The 18,925-nt window shown below is 43.2% G+C and overlaps 2 protein-coding genes across 5 annotated transcripts in view; both read right to left on the bottom strand.

Annotated features, from left to right (window-relative positions):
* Nucleotides 1-18,925, bottom strand: part of agbl4 (AGBL carboxypeptidase 4) — a gene marked incomplete at its 5' end in the record, with an annotated part of 232,391 nt that overhangs the window by 48,718 nt on the left and 164,748 nt on the right. The gene's annotated exons all lie outside the window — the stretch shown is intronic.
* On the bottom strand, nucleotides 1,255-13,861 carry bend5 (BEN domain containing 5; the record flags this gene model as incomplete). 3 transcript variants are annotated; one of them, XM_079267682.1, is made up of 6 exons in its annotated part: nucleotides 13,615-13,861; nucleotides 12,390-12,520; nucleotides 11,112-11,583; nucleotides 9,945-10,093; nucleotides 7,517-7,730; nucleotides 1,255-5,673 (listed from the first exon to the last, which is right to left on the bottom strand). In XM_079267682.1, exons 1-6 carry the CDS (start codon nucleotides 13,796-13,798, stop codon nucleotides 5,663-5,665), a joined length of 1,161 nt encoding a protein of 386 aa, XP_079123808.1. In that variant the 5' UTR covers nucleotides 13,799-13,861. The 3 variants fall into 3 exon arrangements, with proteins under 3 accessions (XP_079123808.1, XP_079123807.1, XP_079123809.1); XM_079267681.1 differs by lacking the exon at nucleotides 1,255-5,673 and adding an exon at nucleotides 7,169-7,365; XM_079267683.1 differs by lacking the exons at nucleotides 1,255-5,673; nucleotides 13,615-13,861 and adding exons at nucleotides 7,169-7,365; nucleotides 12,600-12,633.

Raw genomic sequence — 18,925 nt, 5'->3', positions numbered from 1 at the left:
CAGGCCAGCAGCGCGGCGGGTGAATGAACACAGTACAGTGAACTCTGCCATCCTGTTATCTTGTGGCTGACTTTTGAGAACAATCTGCCTGTTAATCCCCTCACCTTCTCTGCAGATGCACACGCATGTCGTCCAAAACACAGCAAATCAGATGTATTGTGAGGTAGGTAGGTGGGGGGGGGGGGGCTGATTGTCATGGTGACAGAAGTTAACTACAGAGCCCCGAATGGAAAGCTGGTGTCAGAAGAGGCTAACACAGCTACACTGAGGAATGAGATGTCGAGAGGAATAACACCTGAGCTCATCTGCCTCAGTCGGTCTGGAAATGTGTCTGTCTTCACACGGTGTCAGACTCCTGGGCGAGATGTTTCAAAACAGTAAATTGTTTTACCGTTGTACGGCAAACTCAAACTTAATTTTAGTCTTTGCATTTAAAAGTTAAGCGGGAAGCTGCGTGCTGAGAAACTTGCATTAGCGTCGAGGTCATTAAGGGTTTCTGACACACATTGCCATCAATTTGAAAATAAAAGCTCTTTTGACATGAGTTAAGTGGTATTCCAATGTAAAAAAATAACACTTTAAAGGCTCGAGGTAGATTTTGTGCTCCAAGCTATTGACCAGATTTAACACCGATTTGGTGATTTAAAAAAAATACAGATTGAGGTGAAAATACAATGAGTGGAAATGAAGTTACTACTCGGAGCCCACTGTAACTCCAGGAACGGTAGAGCAAGGCCACACAGATTTGTGAACAAAGGCGGCAGAACATTTGATGAGAAAATCTCCGTCCGCCTCGGTTTGTTCTGAAATTCCTTTGATGTAGACGGTGAAAATAGTCAAGAGTTTGACATTTTGAGAAACACCGTATTTGCCGTCTTGCAGAGTTATATGCGAAGATGGAGAGCTCTCCGTTTGATGTTGAGCTATCGATTCAGTAGCCAGTTAGCCTAGCTTAGCACAAAGACATGGAAAAACAGCCAGACCAGCCCCCCAGGAAGTTACAGCTTCCACACATTGCTCTCGGAAAGACGGCTAATCAGTCAGCGCTGAATACATTCGGTATTTTCCACATTGAAAAGTGATTGCAAATGAAGAAACAGAAAAGTTGAGTGTGTTTTTAACTCGAGCCTTAAGTTTCCAACACAAGGCTCATCTTGAACAGTGTAGTTTGTTTCTCGGAGAAAAGATCACGAGGCAGGAAAAGACAAAAAAAGACAAGAGGTTTGTGCTGATAGAATAAAAGTCTTGATTTATTTCTGTTTATCTATACATTACACAGGTGTTCCTGAATGCAGCAAAGAGAAAACACAGAACAGGATGCTAAGCGTCAAAGATTTGCTCGCATAGCAGAGGTGTGGCCGGTTTAGCAAAGACATGTACACTCTCTATCGCATACACTTATAACAGTTTCTGTAAATGTAGGGTTGCCTCTTGGGAGGCTGAAGTAGGGTGAGGGAGTGTTTACTGCAATAGTCTTGAAATTCTTTTCACATTATCACACCATCTGGAAAAAAAACTCCATACAGTAATAACCCTGTCTTTCCCCAATGATCATTGCAATGCAGTTACAACTACAGACAGGTATGTACCCAAGCAGCCCTGTATAGCTCAGTTGAATTCAACTCCATGAGGATGAAGATGTAGGAATAGTTCAGTACGGATTTGTCATGTCGCCATTGTCCCCTTTGATTCAGTCTCAAGGCTGTGCTGACACATTCAAAGGTTTGAACACTCCTCTTATCTCTCTCCCTGGTTGGCCCTCCACCCAACAGTGATGTGGTACCAGGCGATTACAACTCTGCATAGGAATTCAACGACACACAAAACTCCCTGGACCAGAGCAAAGCTAAAAAATGTAACCGTTGTGAAACAGTCCAATGAATGGCTTAAGAGCTTCCATTTAAAACCAACTGCTGTGTGTTTGAACAGACACCGATCACAGTCGAACAGACACCGATCACAGTAGAGAGGAGTTCCCCAGCACATTACATGTTCACAGACGTGGCGAGAGTAAGAAAAACAACGAAACAAACAGACATTTACATACCCACAGGTAGAGCAAACTACCCCAGAACAACACTGTGGCGCAGAAAAGATTCCATTGGTGTCACTGTACGGGGTAAAGGACAATATAATGTGCTTTATGTGACTTTGGCTCATCGTAAGTCAATCATAAAATGTTACACTAATTTCCATTTTTAACACCAGAAATTACATTTGATTTGATTAAATATCAGTTAGGGACAAAGAGATACAACTGGGGAAGATTAAAGTGGTAAATTGATAAAATCAATTATTCCAAAACTGTCCATGAAGATTGTCGGTCTCATTTTTTTGTGTGTGACACATTTCATTTGAGACCAGACGGGGCAATAGTTTGTCCATTACCAAAATCACTTCTAATGGAGCTTATTTTTCCACCATAAACACAACTTCCAATGGAATCTGGCTTCTGTAAAATAAATCCGACATTGACTCACACAGAAGATGGTTTTGCTGAGGACCTCTTCCACCGTAACATATGCTGCTCAGTCCAGGCCATTTTCTGTTATGACAGTCTGGCAACCAGTGAACAGCGGAATCCTTTAAATTGATCGGTCATCTGAGTGTGATCTAGTAATCGTGTCCGATGTTTAGTGAAACCTGATCTAACCAGTAAAAATACATATTTCTGAAAATACACTGCAACAATGTAACATTGGTAGACAACAGGTGCTAGAAGCAGATGCATCCATTGGAAATCAGCAAGTTCTGAGGTACTTGTGAAGCTCACAGCTGAGGGTATAATCACTATCTACAATATTTGGATGGATAGCATATAGTTGATACAGTAATAGCAGGAGTTATCGGTTTGCTGAAACATTTTGGCTTAAAATTTGATTAGCTGAGGGAATAGTAGCGGTTGACACACCTGAATAAAACATAGCTGTATGAGGATAAAAACATAGAAAAACAGCACCATTTGAGGTCCGATAGACAGATCAGTTCTTGAACTGTTTGCTGGTAGCACCGTCGACCAGTACAAATCTCAGAATGCAATACAGAGACGCAACACAACCACTGACCAACTGCACGACATAGCAAAGAGCGAAGATATATATATATATATCTATATATATGTATTCAGAGATGACCCCTCACGCAGATACCCCTTTGCAGCAGCATCTGTAAGCAGGTAATACAACTGATTTCTCCTAAGAATGATGTTGTGTACTGAGGTGTTTTACAAGTTTTATATGCTGTACATGTTGAGAGTAACCAGGTATACCTTTTACTATAGATTGTTTTTTGTTTTTTATATACACACATAGTTTACAGTCACTGACAAACAAACACCAGAGTAACAATGAGGTAGGACGGTGAAGTCAGATGAAGTAGAACCGGTTTGTGGATTGTATACAAAGTTACTGATACCTTAAGAAAAATATAGGCCCAACGAATATGTTCTTCCTGTTTTTTTGTTTTTTTCTCATTTGACATAAGTTTGACATTGTATCTGAGGCTCAAACCGTAATATGTTTTGTGAGCACTTAGTTGTGAAGACTAGATGGAGCCATTTATCTTGTTCCAACACGGTGAAGTTAGAACTGATCGCTTTCGCCCGAATCAAACTGTCAAAAAGCAACATAAAGCTCCCAGACTTCTGACAGGTGTTCACAACGTGAGCCACGAGGACACGATTTGCCATTATCTCGACAGATGTGCATCTTTAAATCCAGTCCATAGAAACAACAGGAGAGTAAGAAACTAGAGGTGGCACAGGTAGAGGATCACAGAGCCGGCGAGGTTACATTTCCTCCCTGGCACGACTTGAGAGTGACAAGAGTCCTCGAAGGTCTGGTGTTACGTCATAAAACTAGCCGTTATCATCCACTGATGGCTCCGACAGGTTATGTCCTGGTGTATGTTACTAATATGCTGCAAAAACCCAAACTGCTCTTCTGCGAGTGAGTTGGTACATAGTCGAGAGATTGGCCTTTCCATTACAGATTAAGCCAAATCTGGGTTCAAAACATACCGTTCTTCCACACAGCTTTCATCCACCAAAGATGGTTTCAGTGAAAGGATTAGGCTTAGTCGCGCTCCAGGAAACCAGCATTTGAAAAGAAGTTTCAGATGATGTAATAACTCTATTAATGCTCCATCTTAAAGCATTATTTAACCACACCCCCTTTTGGCATCAAACAACAAAGAAACAAACACAACACGACAAAGTGTCAGAATTTCAGCATGGTTGCTTTGCACAGCAGAAATATTTTCTCTCTTTTAAACCGCATGTATTTTAAATACACGCTAGCACACGAACACCTCACATGTTGCTATGTACAGGGATAAACAAACTGAAAAATGGTTTTTTTAGGAACCAAAAAATATAAAATCATAATATGTCACCATATCGGCGTCTTAAGATTCACTAGGCTCTATTACCTTGGCATGGGCCATCTTTTGTGCAAACCTCGCTGATTCCTCAGTCAGCATCCCCCCCTTCTTTAGCTTGATCTCAGCATTCAATACTTTGGCTTACAATTACCATTCATTTGTAAAAAATACACAATTATCTCCATACAAGTCATTTCTATGCACAACCAGCATCTTCACACGTTAAGTTAAAGCACATATTCCAGTCAGTTTGCACATTTCATAGGTAAATATCTTTAGATCGATGAATCATGTTTTGGGCCATTTCACCATCGTGTGACTTGTGAAACACACCCCGACTAAATCTTCAAAGAATCGAATACTCTTGAAGTATTAGTCGTACTACCTCTGAGTAGTAGTTGGGGGTATTAAATCTATTAAGCTTGTTTTGAACCATTGGTATGTCAGGGGCATATGTGACATAAATGATGTCCTAGAACTCATTCTTGCCATAGAAAACAATAAACCCAAATGTTCTAAGGTGCTTCATGGTAATACAATGATTGTTAACTTTTATCTATATAGACATTAAAAAAAGGACAAATACCACATACATTTCTTTAAGATCGAAGAAATTGCCCAGAAGTTTAAAGTGCATTCAATGTAAATGTTTTTTGTTGATCCAACTACTGCATCTCAATTGAGCACAATGTTTTAACGATGCAAATGATCATCTTACTGCGGTAGATCACTAGAAAGTAGATCCTAAGTGAGGCTCGTTGAACAGCGAATGTTGTGAATGTAGCTGAATGTATGGGCTCTGTTGAGGGAAGCCTAGTCTCACTTTGGCTAAAGGGAGATATTCTTTCATTTGTTGGTAGATTGTATTGATCTACATTTGGATACAACATCAAGCTTAAAGCCAACAGTTCATATGACAAACATGAAAGTGTAAAAAGAAACAAGAAATTGTCAGGTGACATGGAATTACAACATCAATTCGATTCGCCAAAACTTGATCGGAACCTTTAAAACTGTAACATGACGAGAAACTGTTTGGTTGAAAAAATAAAAAAAAGGATATTTTATGTACACTAAAATAGCTCCAAAACATAAAGTAGCTTAACAAAAGGCTGATCTGAACTTTTTGAAAAAACAAGACAAACAAAATGATAGACAGAAATAAACCAACCGACAAACGAGAATCTAGAGTATGAAGAGGAGAGAGGCTTGATGGGCAGTTCTGCAGCAGATTCACAGTTAGCCACAGCTAGGTCACAGTTGAGATTTCAATCTGCAGCATTTAGTTCCAGCCTGCAGACAGCCACACAAACCATCTTGGATCAAAACAATAAAACAACGGAAGAGAAAACAAAAACAAAAAACACAAGAAAAAGAGGACATTTTCAAAGTTCTGATGGCGTAGCTCAGAGGAAACTGTCACTGGAGCAACCTTACTTTGTTCCCCGGTGGCGTGGCTTAAAAACAAAAGCGGGGGTTTATTATGGGGTTCAGCAGGCCCGGATGACTTCAAACAGCACAATGGCGTTTCAGACAGCTTTACCCACAGCTAACACTGCTTCCACATGCAAGATGACCTCGACCGTGCAGAGACTGTGCCCCGGTTCTCTCACTCGCATTGTCTCGCGCAGCGCGGCGTCTCTTAACTACAAGAGGGAGGGCAGGAAGTAGCCCGGCTCAGATCAACTCAATGGGTGTGAATCACACAGAAAATATAGTACCAAGCCACCTCTCACATTCTCACGGCAAAGTGCAGGTGAAGCGTCATCGCTTCTGCTTACTATACATATACAATCACAGCTTACTAGAAAAACCCAGGGGCATACCAGCTCCTGGTGATTGCCAAATCCATTTAAGGCCTTTCTAGGCATCTACGTGCCTGTACCACTAAAAACGCATTAAAACAGTCAAATTGTCTGAAAGTGACTTGTTTGATTTAAGAGTAACACAAATGCTCTCAACTGAAAGGTCAACATAAAAAAAACAAACGCAAAAATAGCACTCTATCGCCTCTACATTAGAGTTCCCATTACTTCCCATTTCACCTCCGTTAGCTTTGGTCTTTCGAATGAAGCAGTTGAGATTGACCTTAAGTTAAGGGCGCGCACACACACTTCTAACTAATCTCTCGAAGCAACAGAATCTCTGCTGCAAAATGCAATATGGCTATCACCAATCAAGACTTGTGCATTTGAGACCTTTCCGTCTCACCTTATGCAGTAAGTACCAGAGCTGTTGTTGGGTCGTCACCACAATATCAAACTGTTCACACGTCTGAGATCTAATGCGAGCTAGCATCACTATCTTTATGCTGTACTCTAGGGAAATAACCTCTTACTTTTTAAAAGTTTAAGGACTCAAAACTATGTTCTGACACAGAACAATAAATCAATTTTTCCACAATTCCATCATATCCTTTCTTTGACACAAATGCACACACGTCAGTAAACCATGTCTCTGTACCAATTCCACTGTAAAGCTTATAAAAAACACTCATACCAGCTCATATCAAACTAGTTCACACGTGTTCACAATTTCTCACCGGTGGGTAAAGCTGTCTGTCAGCCAATGGGAGAACTGGGCACTGAGGAAGGTGACGCTAGCTCTGCAGGGAGCTGGGAGGGGGTCTATTTGTTCAACCAATCCAATGTATCAAGGAAACAGTGACAAACATCCCCCAACCACCCATATCTAGTCCCCTCAATATCCTGCTGACCATGGGGAGGGGAGGGAAGGGAAGGGGAGGGGAGGGGGGGGCAGAAGGCGCTGGCGTGACAACAGTTGATTACTACATGCCATCGTAGGTGAAGTTCTCCATCTTCACTGTCTGTCTGATGAGCAACTTGGATTCCCGCCGCTCCTCGTTCTTGATGGACTTGTTGATGTCCATTATCTTTTCACAAATGTATTTGTTCACTTTGGACAATCTCTGCGTAATCTCTGCACTGTCGGCTGTCTCTTGAGACACTCTGTCGTAGAGACACTCTGCGGAAGGAGCCAGTGTGAGCAGTCAGACTACATCAGATTCAAAATGGCTGATCTTATCTTTGGCTAGATTCTAATGAATATAATTAAATGATGAAAGAAAATCTTTACTCTGTCACAGTCTTGATTTTACAAGTTTAAGTTATCTTACCTCTGACAATTTTCAGTTTGCTGGGCGACAGCGGAGGCTTGGGCACCGCGTCTTTCTTCTTCTTGGTGGCCACTCCAGTGACGCTGCGGTTCTTGAGGGTTTCTGTGCCCCAGATCATTACAGCCAGGTTCTTTGTGAACTTGGAGTCTCCCTGGGTCCGCTGCAGCTGGTGCCACTTCTCCTCCTCCACCCAGATTCCTCCACCGAGGTGCACCTGCAGAGAGGACAGAGTACATCACATATTAACATGTGCATCTACAGTCTCTTGTATGTGTTGTATGTGTATCTGCACAGTGCCAGAGTGTCTCATGCATTGTGGCTTTTATCGGTTCAGTTTAAAACAACAGAGCTAGCGCGTGAGCACCATGCTCTACTCTACGGGACGGTGTCATCTACTCGACACTTACCTATTGAAGATCCGTCTGCCTCATCCTTGGGCTAAATACGTCCTTTTTATTTTTCAAATAAACAAATGCTATTGCAGTTACCCAACTGTTTCATATACGCTTACGAAGTTGTGAACAAAAAAGAGCTCTTCAATAAAATAAATGTCCAAAATAATAAAGAAACAAACCTTTGTCACATCGAAAAATGAAAGTGGACAGAACATGAATCTTGTCCCTGATGATTCATGTTGCTTCAGGAGCAGCAGACTTCAGAGCAGTGGTTACAGTGTCATTGTTTATAGATCACCTTTGGAGTAGGGATGGCAAATTCATCAAATCGTATTGATGTTTAAACGTGTACGCAACAAGAGAGGGCATGATAGGTGAAGGAGACAAAAGAACAGCTGGTACCTGGAATAAAAATAACTTCTTGTCATATTTTCTTGATCCGTCTCTTTACTCAAAACGTTTTAAACAAACGGTCGCCTCTCTGTGTCGTCTCACACACTCCTAAAACCACGCCCGAAGCTGCCTGGTAGCTGCCCTTAAGTTGGTCAAGATTGTTTTCATCCTCCCTCCCATTGCTCTCATTTATCTCTCTCTCTCCATCTCTCCTCCTTCTTTTGTACCCCCTCCCCCCCCCCCCCACTAGAGCTAACCTGTCAGTCACTTTAAATTCCTCTCGTGCAAATAATTAATATGGGGTCCCTGACGTGGGAGACTTCTAATTTGTAAGTGTTCTTCACGCTTGAAGTGGCTGCAGGCCCGAGAGCTTGTAGTACCAATTCCCCCCCTGTCATGAGAGACAGGATGCTGGTTGAGTTACAGCGGTTGGTGGGTGGGGGGAGTTAAGAACCCTAACAGGCTAATAACACACTGATGATGCTGGCTGGGCTTGCAGGAACAACAATAACCTCCTCAACCTTGTTTACCTGCTAGGGTAGGGCAGGTAGGGGGGGGGGGGGGGGGGGGGGGTTCTGATCAACTATGACGGCGTGTTCCCAGGTCCATGGGTGTTAAGAGGAAATACAGCATTTCCTACAGAATCAGGCTACTTCCCATGGTCACCCCCAGGCAGAGAGCCAGGGATACAGGAGAAGGGACTGTGAAGGATTCAGGATTACTGGGATAATCTTTAAGTAAAGGTTGAAAGTCCCTTTCTGTACTGCAACATTTGACCATATCAATTACAGGTTTATTCAAATATATAAGTGAAGCGGTGGACACAGAAAGGAAACATTCGAAATCGATCAGTGTTGAAATTAAAACCCTGTTTTACTGCTGACTGACTCAAGATTACAAACTAGCCTTTAACAGCCCGTCAGACGTATTTGTTGCATGTTGGACAATGTTAAATGTCTGTCCATCAGTTGTTGAGCGATGGCATCTTTCAGTCAGGACCCTTTTGTTTACATTTGGATGAGTGATTTTGGATTCAAGAAATAAATGTCAAAATACAAGAAAAAAAAAAAATAGAGGTGATGGAAATGAAAACCAGATGTGGAACATCACAGACACAACAGCACATGGCAGGTTGGGATCAGATAAATAGGCATGTGAAGAGACAAGACAGCCACAGGTCATCAGGAAACGCTAACTAAACCAGAAACCATCCACCAGCCGCGACGACAACTAGAGCCATGTGCGTAAAGTGGGCCTTTGCTCGACCTACACCCATCTTCAAACTGGCCCTTTATATTGATCTTAACTACACACCTGTAAAGTGCACGGTTGTGATGCTATTGCAATGTCAAAATCTGTCCACAGACAGACAGACAGACAGACAGACAGACAGATACTACTACAAGTAGGTGTCTCCAGGACCACATTTTGCCATTATGACACACACACACACACACACACACACACACACACACACACACACACACACACACACACACACACACACACACACACACACACACACACACACACACACACACACACACACACACACACACACACACACACACACTCACAAGGTGAAAACAATAACAAGCCACATGCTGTTGTGGCTGGTAAGTGAGTCCAGTGAGACTTACCTTCCCATCGTTGCAGGTGTATACTGTTCTGGGGGAGGGGGAGTAGCTGGAACTGGTGTTGGCTTCTTCTCTGCACGTCTCCTGGGCCTCAACAATGGGTTCAACCACTTCAGCTTTGATTGTCTGAGTGCCGTTGTCATGCATAGGCTCTACAGACACAGAGGAAACATTTAACATTGTGGAGACACCAGCAACAAATCTACATCTGTCAGCACTTCAAGATGCGGTTCGGTCAAACGCCGTACATCAACTGCAAGTGAAGTTGTAGAGTCGAGGGTGACACTAAAATCAGAACAGAGGTCTAGTAGCATGTGACAGAGATTCCTGGTCTTTACCACTGGTACAGTGTTTGCATCCCGCCTTGAGTGAGCTTCCTTGTGCCTTGTGACAGGCGGTTATTTTACCCCAGTAACTAAGCTGGCTGACCATGCTGAGCTCCAATGTAGCTGATGAGTTTTAATATCCGTCAGTGCACTCCATCCACTGCCCAGCAGCACCCCAGGGTGCTCTAATCTTTAGCCTGTCCATTAGATGGTCCCGCCAGGCGCCCCTGTCCAGATCTACATGGGAGCTGAACACCAGCCTCTGGCAAAGCACGAGTTTGGACACTGCTGCACAATGTAACGACACCACTGTTAATTACACTTAAAGTGCCTTTTCTCAACTTCCTGTATTGGACTCACTACTTTACCATTGCTGGATAATAACGGCATTGTTGTATAATGTGTGTCTTTTTAACGAGAACACCTATCTGTTATTTTTTTAAATAACTGCCACTTTTATCTTGTGTGTGTGTGTGTATATATATATATATATATATATATATATATATATATATATATATAGATAGAGTATAGTCACTCTCATCATAAGTCCACTCTGACAACCTAAAAAGCAAGCCATACTAAAGCACCCTAACTCAAAGTTGATCTTTAGTTCTATTTATAACTTCGTTGGTGTATCTTGATTGCAGAAGAATAAACTGATTTTTAACAGCAGTCCTACACGCTCATGTACAAGTCTAAAGCTGAATTTTAGTCATACGACTATATATGTACTCATTTTTCAACATCACAATTCTTTAAATGACTGAAGGTCAAAGGTTACTAGTAAACTTTGTGGCACACACGGCAGTATTTTGCGTGTTGGGGTGTCCTTGTCTCTCACCGCTGCCCAGTCGCATGAGAAGTACGTCTTGCAACCTCCTGTTGAAGTCCCTCAGTTCTTTGACTTCTGTCAGCAAGCTGCCATATTCCTTCAGCTTCTTGGCCTGCTGCACCAGCTGCCTGCGGGTTCTCTCCAGCTCCTGCTGCAGCCTCCTCATCTCCTCCTCCTGTTGCCTGTAGCTATGCACCAGCTCCTCGTACAGGACTCTAGGAACAACTGCTGGAACTACCCCAGACACACAATCCGCGTCCACCTCCAAATGCTGTTGTTGTTGATGATGATGCTGATGCTCTGCCTCCATATCTTCATCTTCATCGTCTGCATCCTCTCCCTCCTCAGCCAGCCGGTCCTCGTCCAGGTCCTCTTCGCCCTCCACACAGGAGCTGGCTGCATTTCTCTCCAGGCGAGCCACTACTGCTGCCAGGCTCTTGGAGGAGTTGGAAAGTGGGCGTCCATGGTCCTGAGACAGGGCCTGAAGAAAGCAATAACTGTCAATTTTGGGGACAAATAGGCCAGTGAAATGAAATTTGACTTTTAATAACTAGAAAGTTTAACACATGAACACACTTTTTCCCAAATCTCTTTGCGGCATCAGTGACAGAGTGCACATATGTGACAAATAGTGGTTCCATTGAACAATTTGAAGGCCAAACAGAGAGAAGAATCACACATCAATCTAAAGAGGACATGACGGACTGCAAACACTTCGTGTGGACTGTGCAGATCTCAATAGGAACTGGGAGAAGAGGAGTCACCGAGTTCTTTGATGAGCCGCTCAGAGGATTTGTCTGTGAAAGGGCAGCTGTCCAGAGTGCTGAATTTGTGTTAATCCAGCATATGGTAAAAATAGCGTGGGGGATTTTGGGTGTCAGCCAACTTTATGGAAATGTAACATTGTATCATCAATAGATATATTTAAATATAATACTATTTCTGTGTAGGGATCAACATGATACATGTCACACATGCGTCCACACTTAGTGTTTTTTTTTTTTCTATGGCAAAAATATTTATGGTCCTCACTGACACCACAAAAGATTGTCAATATAAGAATTTTAAGTGGGATACTTTGTAATTTTTGTGACTTGTTATTGATCATTTCACCCACAAACATGGCTGATTATGTTTACTTATTTTAGATAATAAACTTGAATTTCTATCAATAGATACGCATAATGTCAGCAGGAACAAGGGGCAGTGTGACTCAATGTCATGATACTGGTACCATTGTACAAACGCCTAAATAACACAACTACCGTCTAATCTAGGTGAGCCTACCTTTTTATGCCTGAGTGGCATTCTCTCCTCTCCAAAATTGTTTTCGATTGAGTTTCCTGAATTCTTGATGGACATCTTGGGAATTTTCATCTTCTTTTGCATTATACTGTCTTCAAATTCCTCTACTGTATCTGTGAAGTGCAGAAATAGAAGCAGGAAGAAACTCATAAAAGTTTCCAAAAAGTTGGATGTCATGAAACGTTAAAGTACCTGCAGAATTATTTCATCCATTTGTCCAACTCGAGCAGAGGGCGTTTTGTCTCTCCATAATGCTAGATCAAACTAACTTTAGCACTCTTACAATAACATATTTGCAGGGTGTTGCGATACAAAACTGGCTACAAAGCGCTTCAAGACAACTGCTGCTGTGAAGGTGTTAGTTGCGCACCGCAGACAGCTCAGATTCGGGGATTAGTGATGTAGCTAAAGATCGGGGCATAGAAAACGTCCGCGAGCAAACATCACCATAGCTGGAGGTAGCGTTGAGCAAATCGTTTCACTTCAGCACATGATGCGCCGTCATGAAACAGCCATGGCGTTGATATGTTACTGACAGACGTTGTCCCCATTAATATCTGAGACGATGACTGCAGCACCGCATCCTCTCTGTGGCACAAACCAACAGATAAGCCCAGCTAACAAGCTAACCGCAACCCACCGAAGCTCTGATGCTAGCGGCTCGCCTACACTTACAAACCTCTACAAAAATCGATAATGGGTCAACCGTGGACTGTCATGTGTGTCTCATGCACTGACAGCTCTGCGTCTGCACGCAGCTAACGAGCGCGTCAGTGCTAACATGCTAACGCGGAACGAACACACGTCAAGCTAGCAAGCGTTAGCTCCGTGTTGTAAACAACCGTTGTGACTGGCTAACGTTGCATGCCACGTATTTGGCGAAACAAGCAGCACTGCTCTGTCGAAACAAGAGAGACACCTCTTGGAAACCGATCACACAGAGTGTAAAAATCTGTAAAGCATTGACGACAAGGTAATGACTATCTCCCAAACTAATCGTAGCATATCTGACTAGCTTATCTAGCTAGCCGAGGACGTTGTTGTGGCTATCAGTGTCAGATTCCAGCTGATCACGTCTTGACAGATCGGACAAAACGACTTGCTTTGACACCTTGACACGTTTCGCGCACATCAACGTTACTCGGTCAGACAGAGGAAAAACATCTTTAAAAAATAGAAACGCGGATGTGTTAAGAGGGCAACTTACCTGCAAGGGCAAGGATCTGTGCTTCGCACGGCTGGCCTGCGCTGCCATTCTCTTCAGTTCTGTGAACCAGATACACCTTCTGATTATCAAAATCTGTTTCGTGCAGAGGTCTGAAATCTTCGACATTTAAAACGGGCAACGCGTAGCACATATCGTCTTCAAAGAATCTAACAAAAGCATACATTATTTTACTTATCTTTGGTCCTGCACTTTGGATATGGTTGACAGTTTTTCCTCACAAAGTATTAAAAAAATATATATACACATAGGGGGTTGGGGATGGTGTCTGCGCTCGGCTAGTCTTGCCTGGTCCACATCACCAGGGTTGATCATCAAGGCATAAGTAATAGACGTGACAGTAACTTTGATGTTCAGAGCTGCTCAGATACAGAAGTATTCAACTGTTTTCATGTATCTGCGTCATAAACATTTGAACAACAATCCTCCCTTGCACCTGTAGTGAGAATATAATATTAAAAACACTTTATATTTCTCTCAAATTTGAACTGTTTGCAAAGAACAAGATTTACAAAATACCAACTTTAACATATGATATGATATTTCAAGTATTGTTTCAGGTGATTCAGCAGGATATTTCAGACGTCCAGGGTCATTACCTTTCTCAAATTAGACACCGATTACCTCTCACCCCGTCTCGTAAGAAAACAGTTTCAGGGAACTGCAGTGAGAAAAGCCACCAAGATGATTGCCTGCCTGGTCCGATTTCATTGGTCTCTGTGCGCTTTCATGTGTTTCCTGGTGTACTCGTTTCATATGCTCCTTGTATCACAACAGAAAGATTTAAGGCCGGCTGACAGAAATGAACTCTTTGTTATTGTTAGACAGCCAGGTGGTTATAAACACAGGATGGATTTCTCTCAGTTGTTACTCTAATGGAGAGCGCCACAGTCGATAAATGACACTAACAATTTCGTTCTGCTTCGGCTGCTGTAATTGAAAAGTAACTGATGCAGAACTATACGGAGCATTTTTTCTTCTCTGATATTTCGTTTCATAGTTTCAGGCATTTAGTTAGTTATGATTAGGCCTGTTTCAAATGCCAGCTTCCCCGAGATGTTTGTTCACTGTGCTGTGTGACCGGTTCCAGAGTCTGTTAGATGTATACAAGAGAATTCAAAAAACAAACAAACAAAGTGATCACAGTAACTCCCAGAACAGTATAACAGTCATTTTATGTCAGTTATTGGAGCAGTATTTTGGGCTGTTTTGTTTGTTACATCTTCCAAGCGATGCTTGTGATTTGGGAGACTAATAGTTTGCTTCATTTGTCTGTGAAGAAGCATTACGTTGAACTATCTAAATGTAACATTCATATACATTTACAGAAGCAACATATCGCAACATGTTTTATAAATGGTATTCGTTGAGTTTTTAAGGCTGTGCCATGGTCATTTCCTAAACATCTTTGCACTGACACTTTGACAGAGCCCCACAAACGATAACAGGAAGGAGAGCGATGGACAAGAGATTTGAGCAGCTTCTCAACAAGTCGAACAAACAAAGGATTACTGCTAATCTAAGCCTCTGTTCGATGGCTCTCCTGTGCTCACGGCTGGGCTTGTCAACGTAAGGCTGCTCGGTTTTTGGAGCTTTCTCTCTTTGAAGTTCAAATCAACAACTCCTTAGGTTTTATGTAGGTGCACCAAAGAGTGGAGACACAATAACTCCCCCCCCCCCCCTCTGAACATTTTGTAAACTCACCACAGTCCGTTATTTCCATTTAATTATCACCTGCATTGTCGCTATGTTAATACTGGTAGCACAATTTAATACTTCGAAACTCTTTATAAGGTACTGTACATCACGTCAGCTTCTGTGAACTATGCCAGTGTGCATACAGTATGGTAGTATCATATGTTCTTGATTATCTCTCACTCTCTCACAAATACACACCGTTAAAGGACTATAAACATGTAATTCGAGAGGAGTTGGTGAAATGACCTTTCCGCATCCAAAACGCGATTCATTCCTAACACTTTGAATATCAGTTAAATGCTGTGTGTCCATTGTTGTTTGTTGACTTTTAATTGATGAATCCAATCAGCTCTTTTTTTAAGCAGTTACTCAAGCACACAAAATCAACCCTGAGTTGTTCTAAACTATTGTCACGCTGATGGGCTGAAGAGACAGTGATTGATTCAAGTTGAAGGAATAACTGCAGATTTTATTTCAGCTATGTTTCGTCTCTATGGGGCCAGTTGATCGGGTAAAGAGAAGAGTCAGGACAGAAGCCAGACATCATGTCCTGCCTATTAGCTCCACACTGCCAGGCTCATCTATCTTTATTGGTCATCCATTAGCTTGTATTAAAGGGAGACACGGGATAATAGCAGTAATGATGCTGGTGATGGAATTAGACTGCGGGTACACACGTCATCATTGCAGTGTTGCGCCTGGAATCATAAAGAGTTCCCGCCGACAAACGGACAGATGGACGACCGGATTCAATAAACGAGCCCTTTATTCCTCAGATAAGTGCGACGGACAATTACAGCGAGAGAAGGAGAACAAGACGACATCTTGCAATTCACATGCTTGGGGCTGTGTACGTCGCCTTAACGGCACGTAGACAGTCAATCTACAGGCAGCACCTGTGCCAATCTGCAGGATGGACAGATGCTGGCACAGGTGTGTGCGTGATGAAGGCTGGCAGGGAGCGGGCGCCAGCCCGAGCAGCATCGCACAGACAACAGACCCGGCAACATGACGATGCCAGGCATTAGCCAGCTGGGACGGAGGGATCATTAAGGCAACTTTCTGGAAAGAAGCTCCAAGCTCAGGAAAGCACTGCACAAAATGAAGATATGGGTGTCTGGTTCCAAGACGACGGATTCAGAGGAGCGTGAACGTCTTTTATGGGCAACGTGCCACCACGATCAATCACGAGTGTTTACAGTCCGGGGTAAAAGCGCTTTCCTATTTTGGTTGGAGGCACGTCACCAAGTCGTTCTCTTATTATGCCTCTTAATTAGCTCCGCATGAATTACTAATCAACCATGAAGAAGGCATCACCAATTTAAAAAGTGATAGCCCATGAAATGAACAGCACATTCTCATACAAGCACATCAGCTACTAATGCCGCAGGGCCTGAAAACAGACCTTTGACTGAAAGAGAGAGATGGAAAGAAGAACATGGAGCACACACACACACACACACACAAAGCAAACCTTATTGTGACTAAATCCCTCATTAAGTTTTTAGAGTGGTATCAGCACCGGCCCTGCCACCATGCTGTGTATACTCAGCGATCCACCCACGAGACATTGATCTTCTTCATAAGGAACATAATGGCCACCAGAGAAATACTGATCATATTTCAGCACCAGTCAATTCAGTTCATTAGGGCCGCTCTACCTCCAACTGCAGCCCTGTATTGATCTTGCCCCTGTCACCAGACTGTTATTCTCCGCTAACTAGATAGGGAACTCACAAAACTGTAATTTATACAGTGGCAACAGCAAGTCCAACAATAGATACGGGGAACAAACAAGCAAAAATACATAAAAGACCAAATATTGGCCCATCTGTGTCGGAGCAGCGCGGAGCGTCCGCCTCTGCGCCCCTTCTTAAGTCGGCATCAAATGTCACACACGACACAAGGACTCCTAAAAGTATCAAAGCTGTCCCTGGGTTTCAGAGACTTTTTTTTGATGGCTCTAATACCTTTTCCACCGTCTCGGCCTTTAATCTCCACTTATCAGCCAGGTGAGCTGCTGCACATGGCTGGTGGGCAAGCTTTGGTCGGTGGGAATACAGCTCATCCGAATGGTATTTCTCCCCCCTTTTCCCCTTTGCTTCTCGTCCCCGTTTCCTCCAGGGTGGCTGTCAGAGAGACGGAGGCAGCCAGAGAACTTCTCATTGCTGCTGTAGCTGACAGCACGGAGCCACTGGGATTGTTGGAGCGACCACGGCCGCCCGTCAGGCGGAGGGGCAGCCGGGCTCACAGGTGCACAGCATCTGACAGATAATAGCAGATAAAACCCAGGCCGCCCAGCAGCTCGCTCCCTGCTAGGGGATGGGGGGGACCCATGGTGGTGGGGTGATGGATCAGATGGGGGGGGGGACACACACAGACAAGGTCACAGATCTCAAAAATCCTCCACAGAATCCTTCCTGCAGCTCACTGTAAGATTGGTTCTGAGCTTAATACTTTACGTTAGAGTGCGCTGCAGCATCTGAAAGAAGCACATCAAAACTCAGCAGTCATCTTATTCCATTGTGCGCTGCTCTTTTATTAATCTTGTTTTAATTTCTATTGAAAGAGCTGCAAGTCCCCAACGTACAATAACGTCTGTTCATGCCACAGAGCTTTTTCCTCCCCTTGTACCCTCGTTCTATTTCATGTTTTTAATCGTATCCACATTTTCATCTCAGCGAGCAATATCTAAACTCTGCGGTGAGCGAAACGCAAACACGTTTGAGCTAAAATAATGCTGACCCTATATAAAATAATAAACCTATCCGTGAGACACCACTCCACACCTCTGTTGCCACTGAGCCGCCGCCTCTGAGAGACACAGAATTTTAAGGAGCAACTTTTCCTGTCCCATGAAGAAAGGGACGACGTCTGCAGAGGTTTGACGATATTTTTCATTACCTATGAATCCATAGTTATCCTCCAGGGCTGAAGACCATACTCTGTTTTGGACAAATATGTCTCAATCTAATATTACTACGAAAATGTGCACTGTTGGAAACATGAGCAATTCATTAAATATTTCTGTTGAATGTCTGCTCTAACTGGCTTGTTGACTGTGATTGCCCTGTGGAACTCTGTATCAGTCCTTGGTCTCCAATAGAAGTCAGTGCAAAGTCACACACACACACACACACACACAGCACAGCAGGGTGGCTTAATGACTTCACTGAATTTAATGGACTTGGGTTCAAGCGTCTGCTGCGTTGAAGTTTCCTGCAGAAAGGCCGAGGCTGCTGTTCTAGATGAACCTGGCGGCTGATCCGCGAGTGAAAGCAGCAATTAAAAGAATTTCCCTACGGAAATCAACAATGTATAAAATTTGTATTTGTACATACAGCCCTCTACGCACCCTCGGTGGGCATGCATGCTCCACACGTAGATCTGACAGAAGGACCGAGGCACAGACTGAGTAAAGGCTGATAACGGCCTTGACCGTGGCAGCAGTGAGTATCTCCTGGCAACGTACACACCTGCATGCGCAGAATATTTTCATATTTTATAGACGGGTTATCATATTAACAATTCATCGTAGCGGTAAAGCCCTACTATTAGTAACAGGTATAGCCCCGATGCGCCGATATTTAGCATC

The sequence above is a fragment of the Melanostigma gelatinosum genome (assembly GCF_949748355.1).
Source record: "Melanostigma gelatinosum genome assembly, chromosome: 4".
Classification (NCBI taxonomy): Eukaryota; Metazoa; Chordata; class Actinopteri; order Perciformes; family Zoarcidae; genus Melanostigma; species Melanostigma gelatinosum.
The sequence above is the reverse complement of the archived record's forward strand: the minus strand, read 5'-3'. Positions and strand labels throughout refer to the sequence as shown.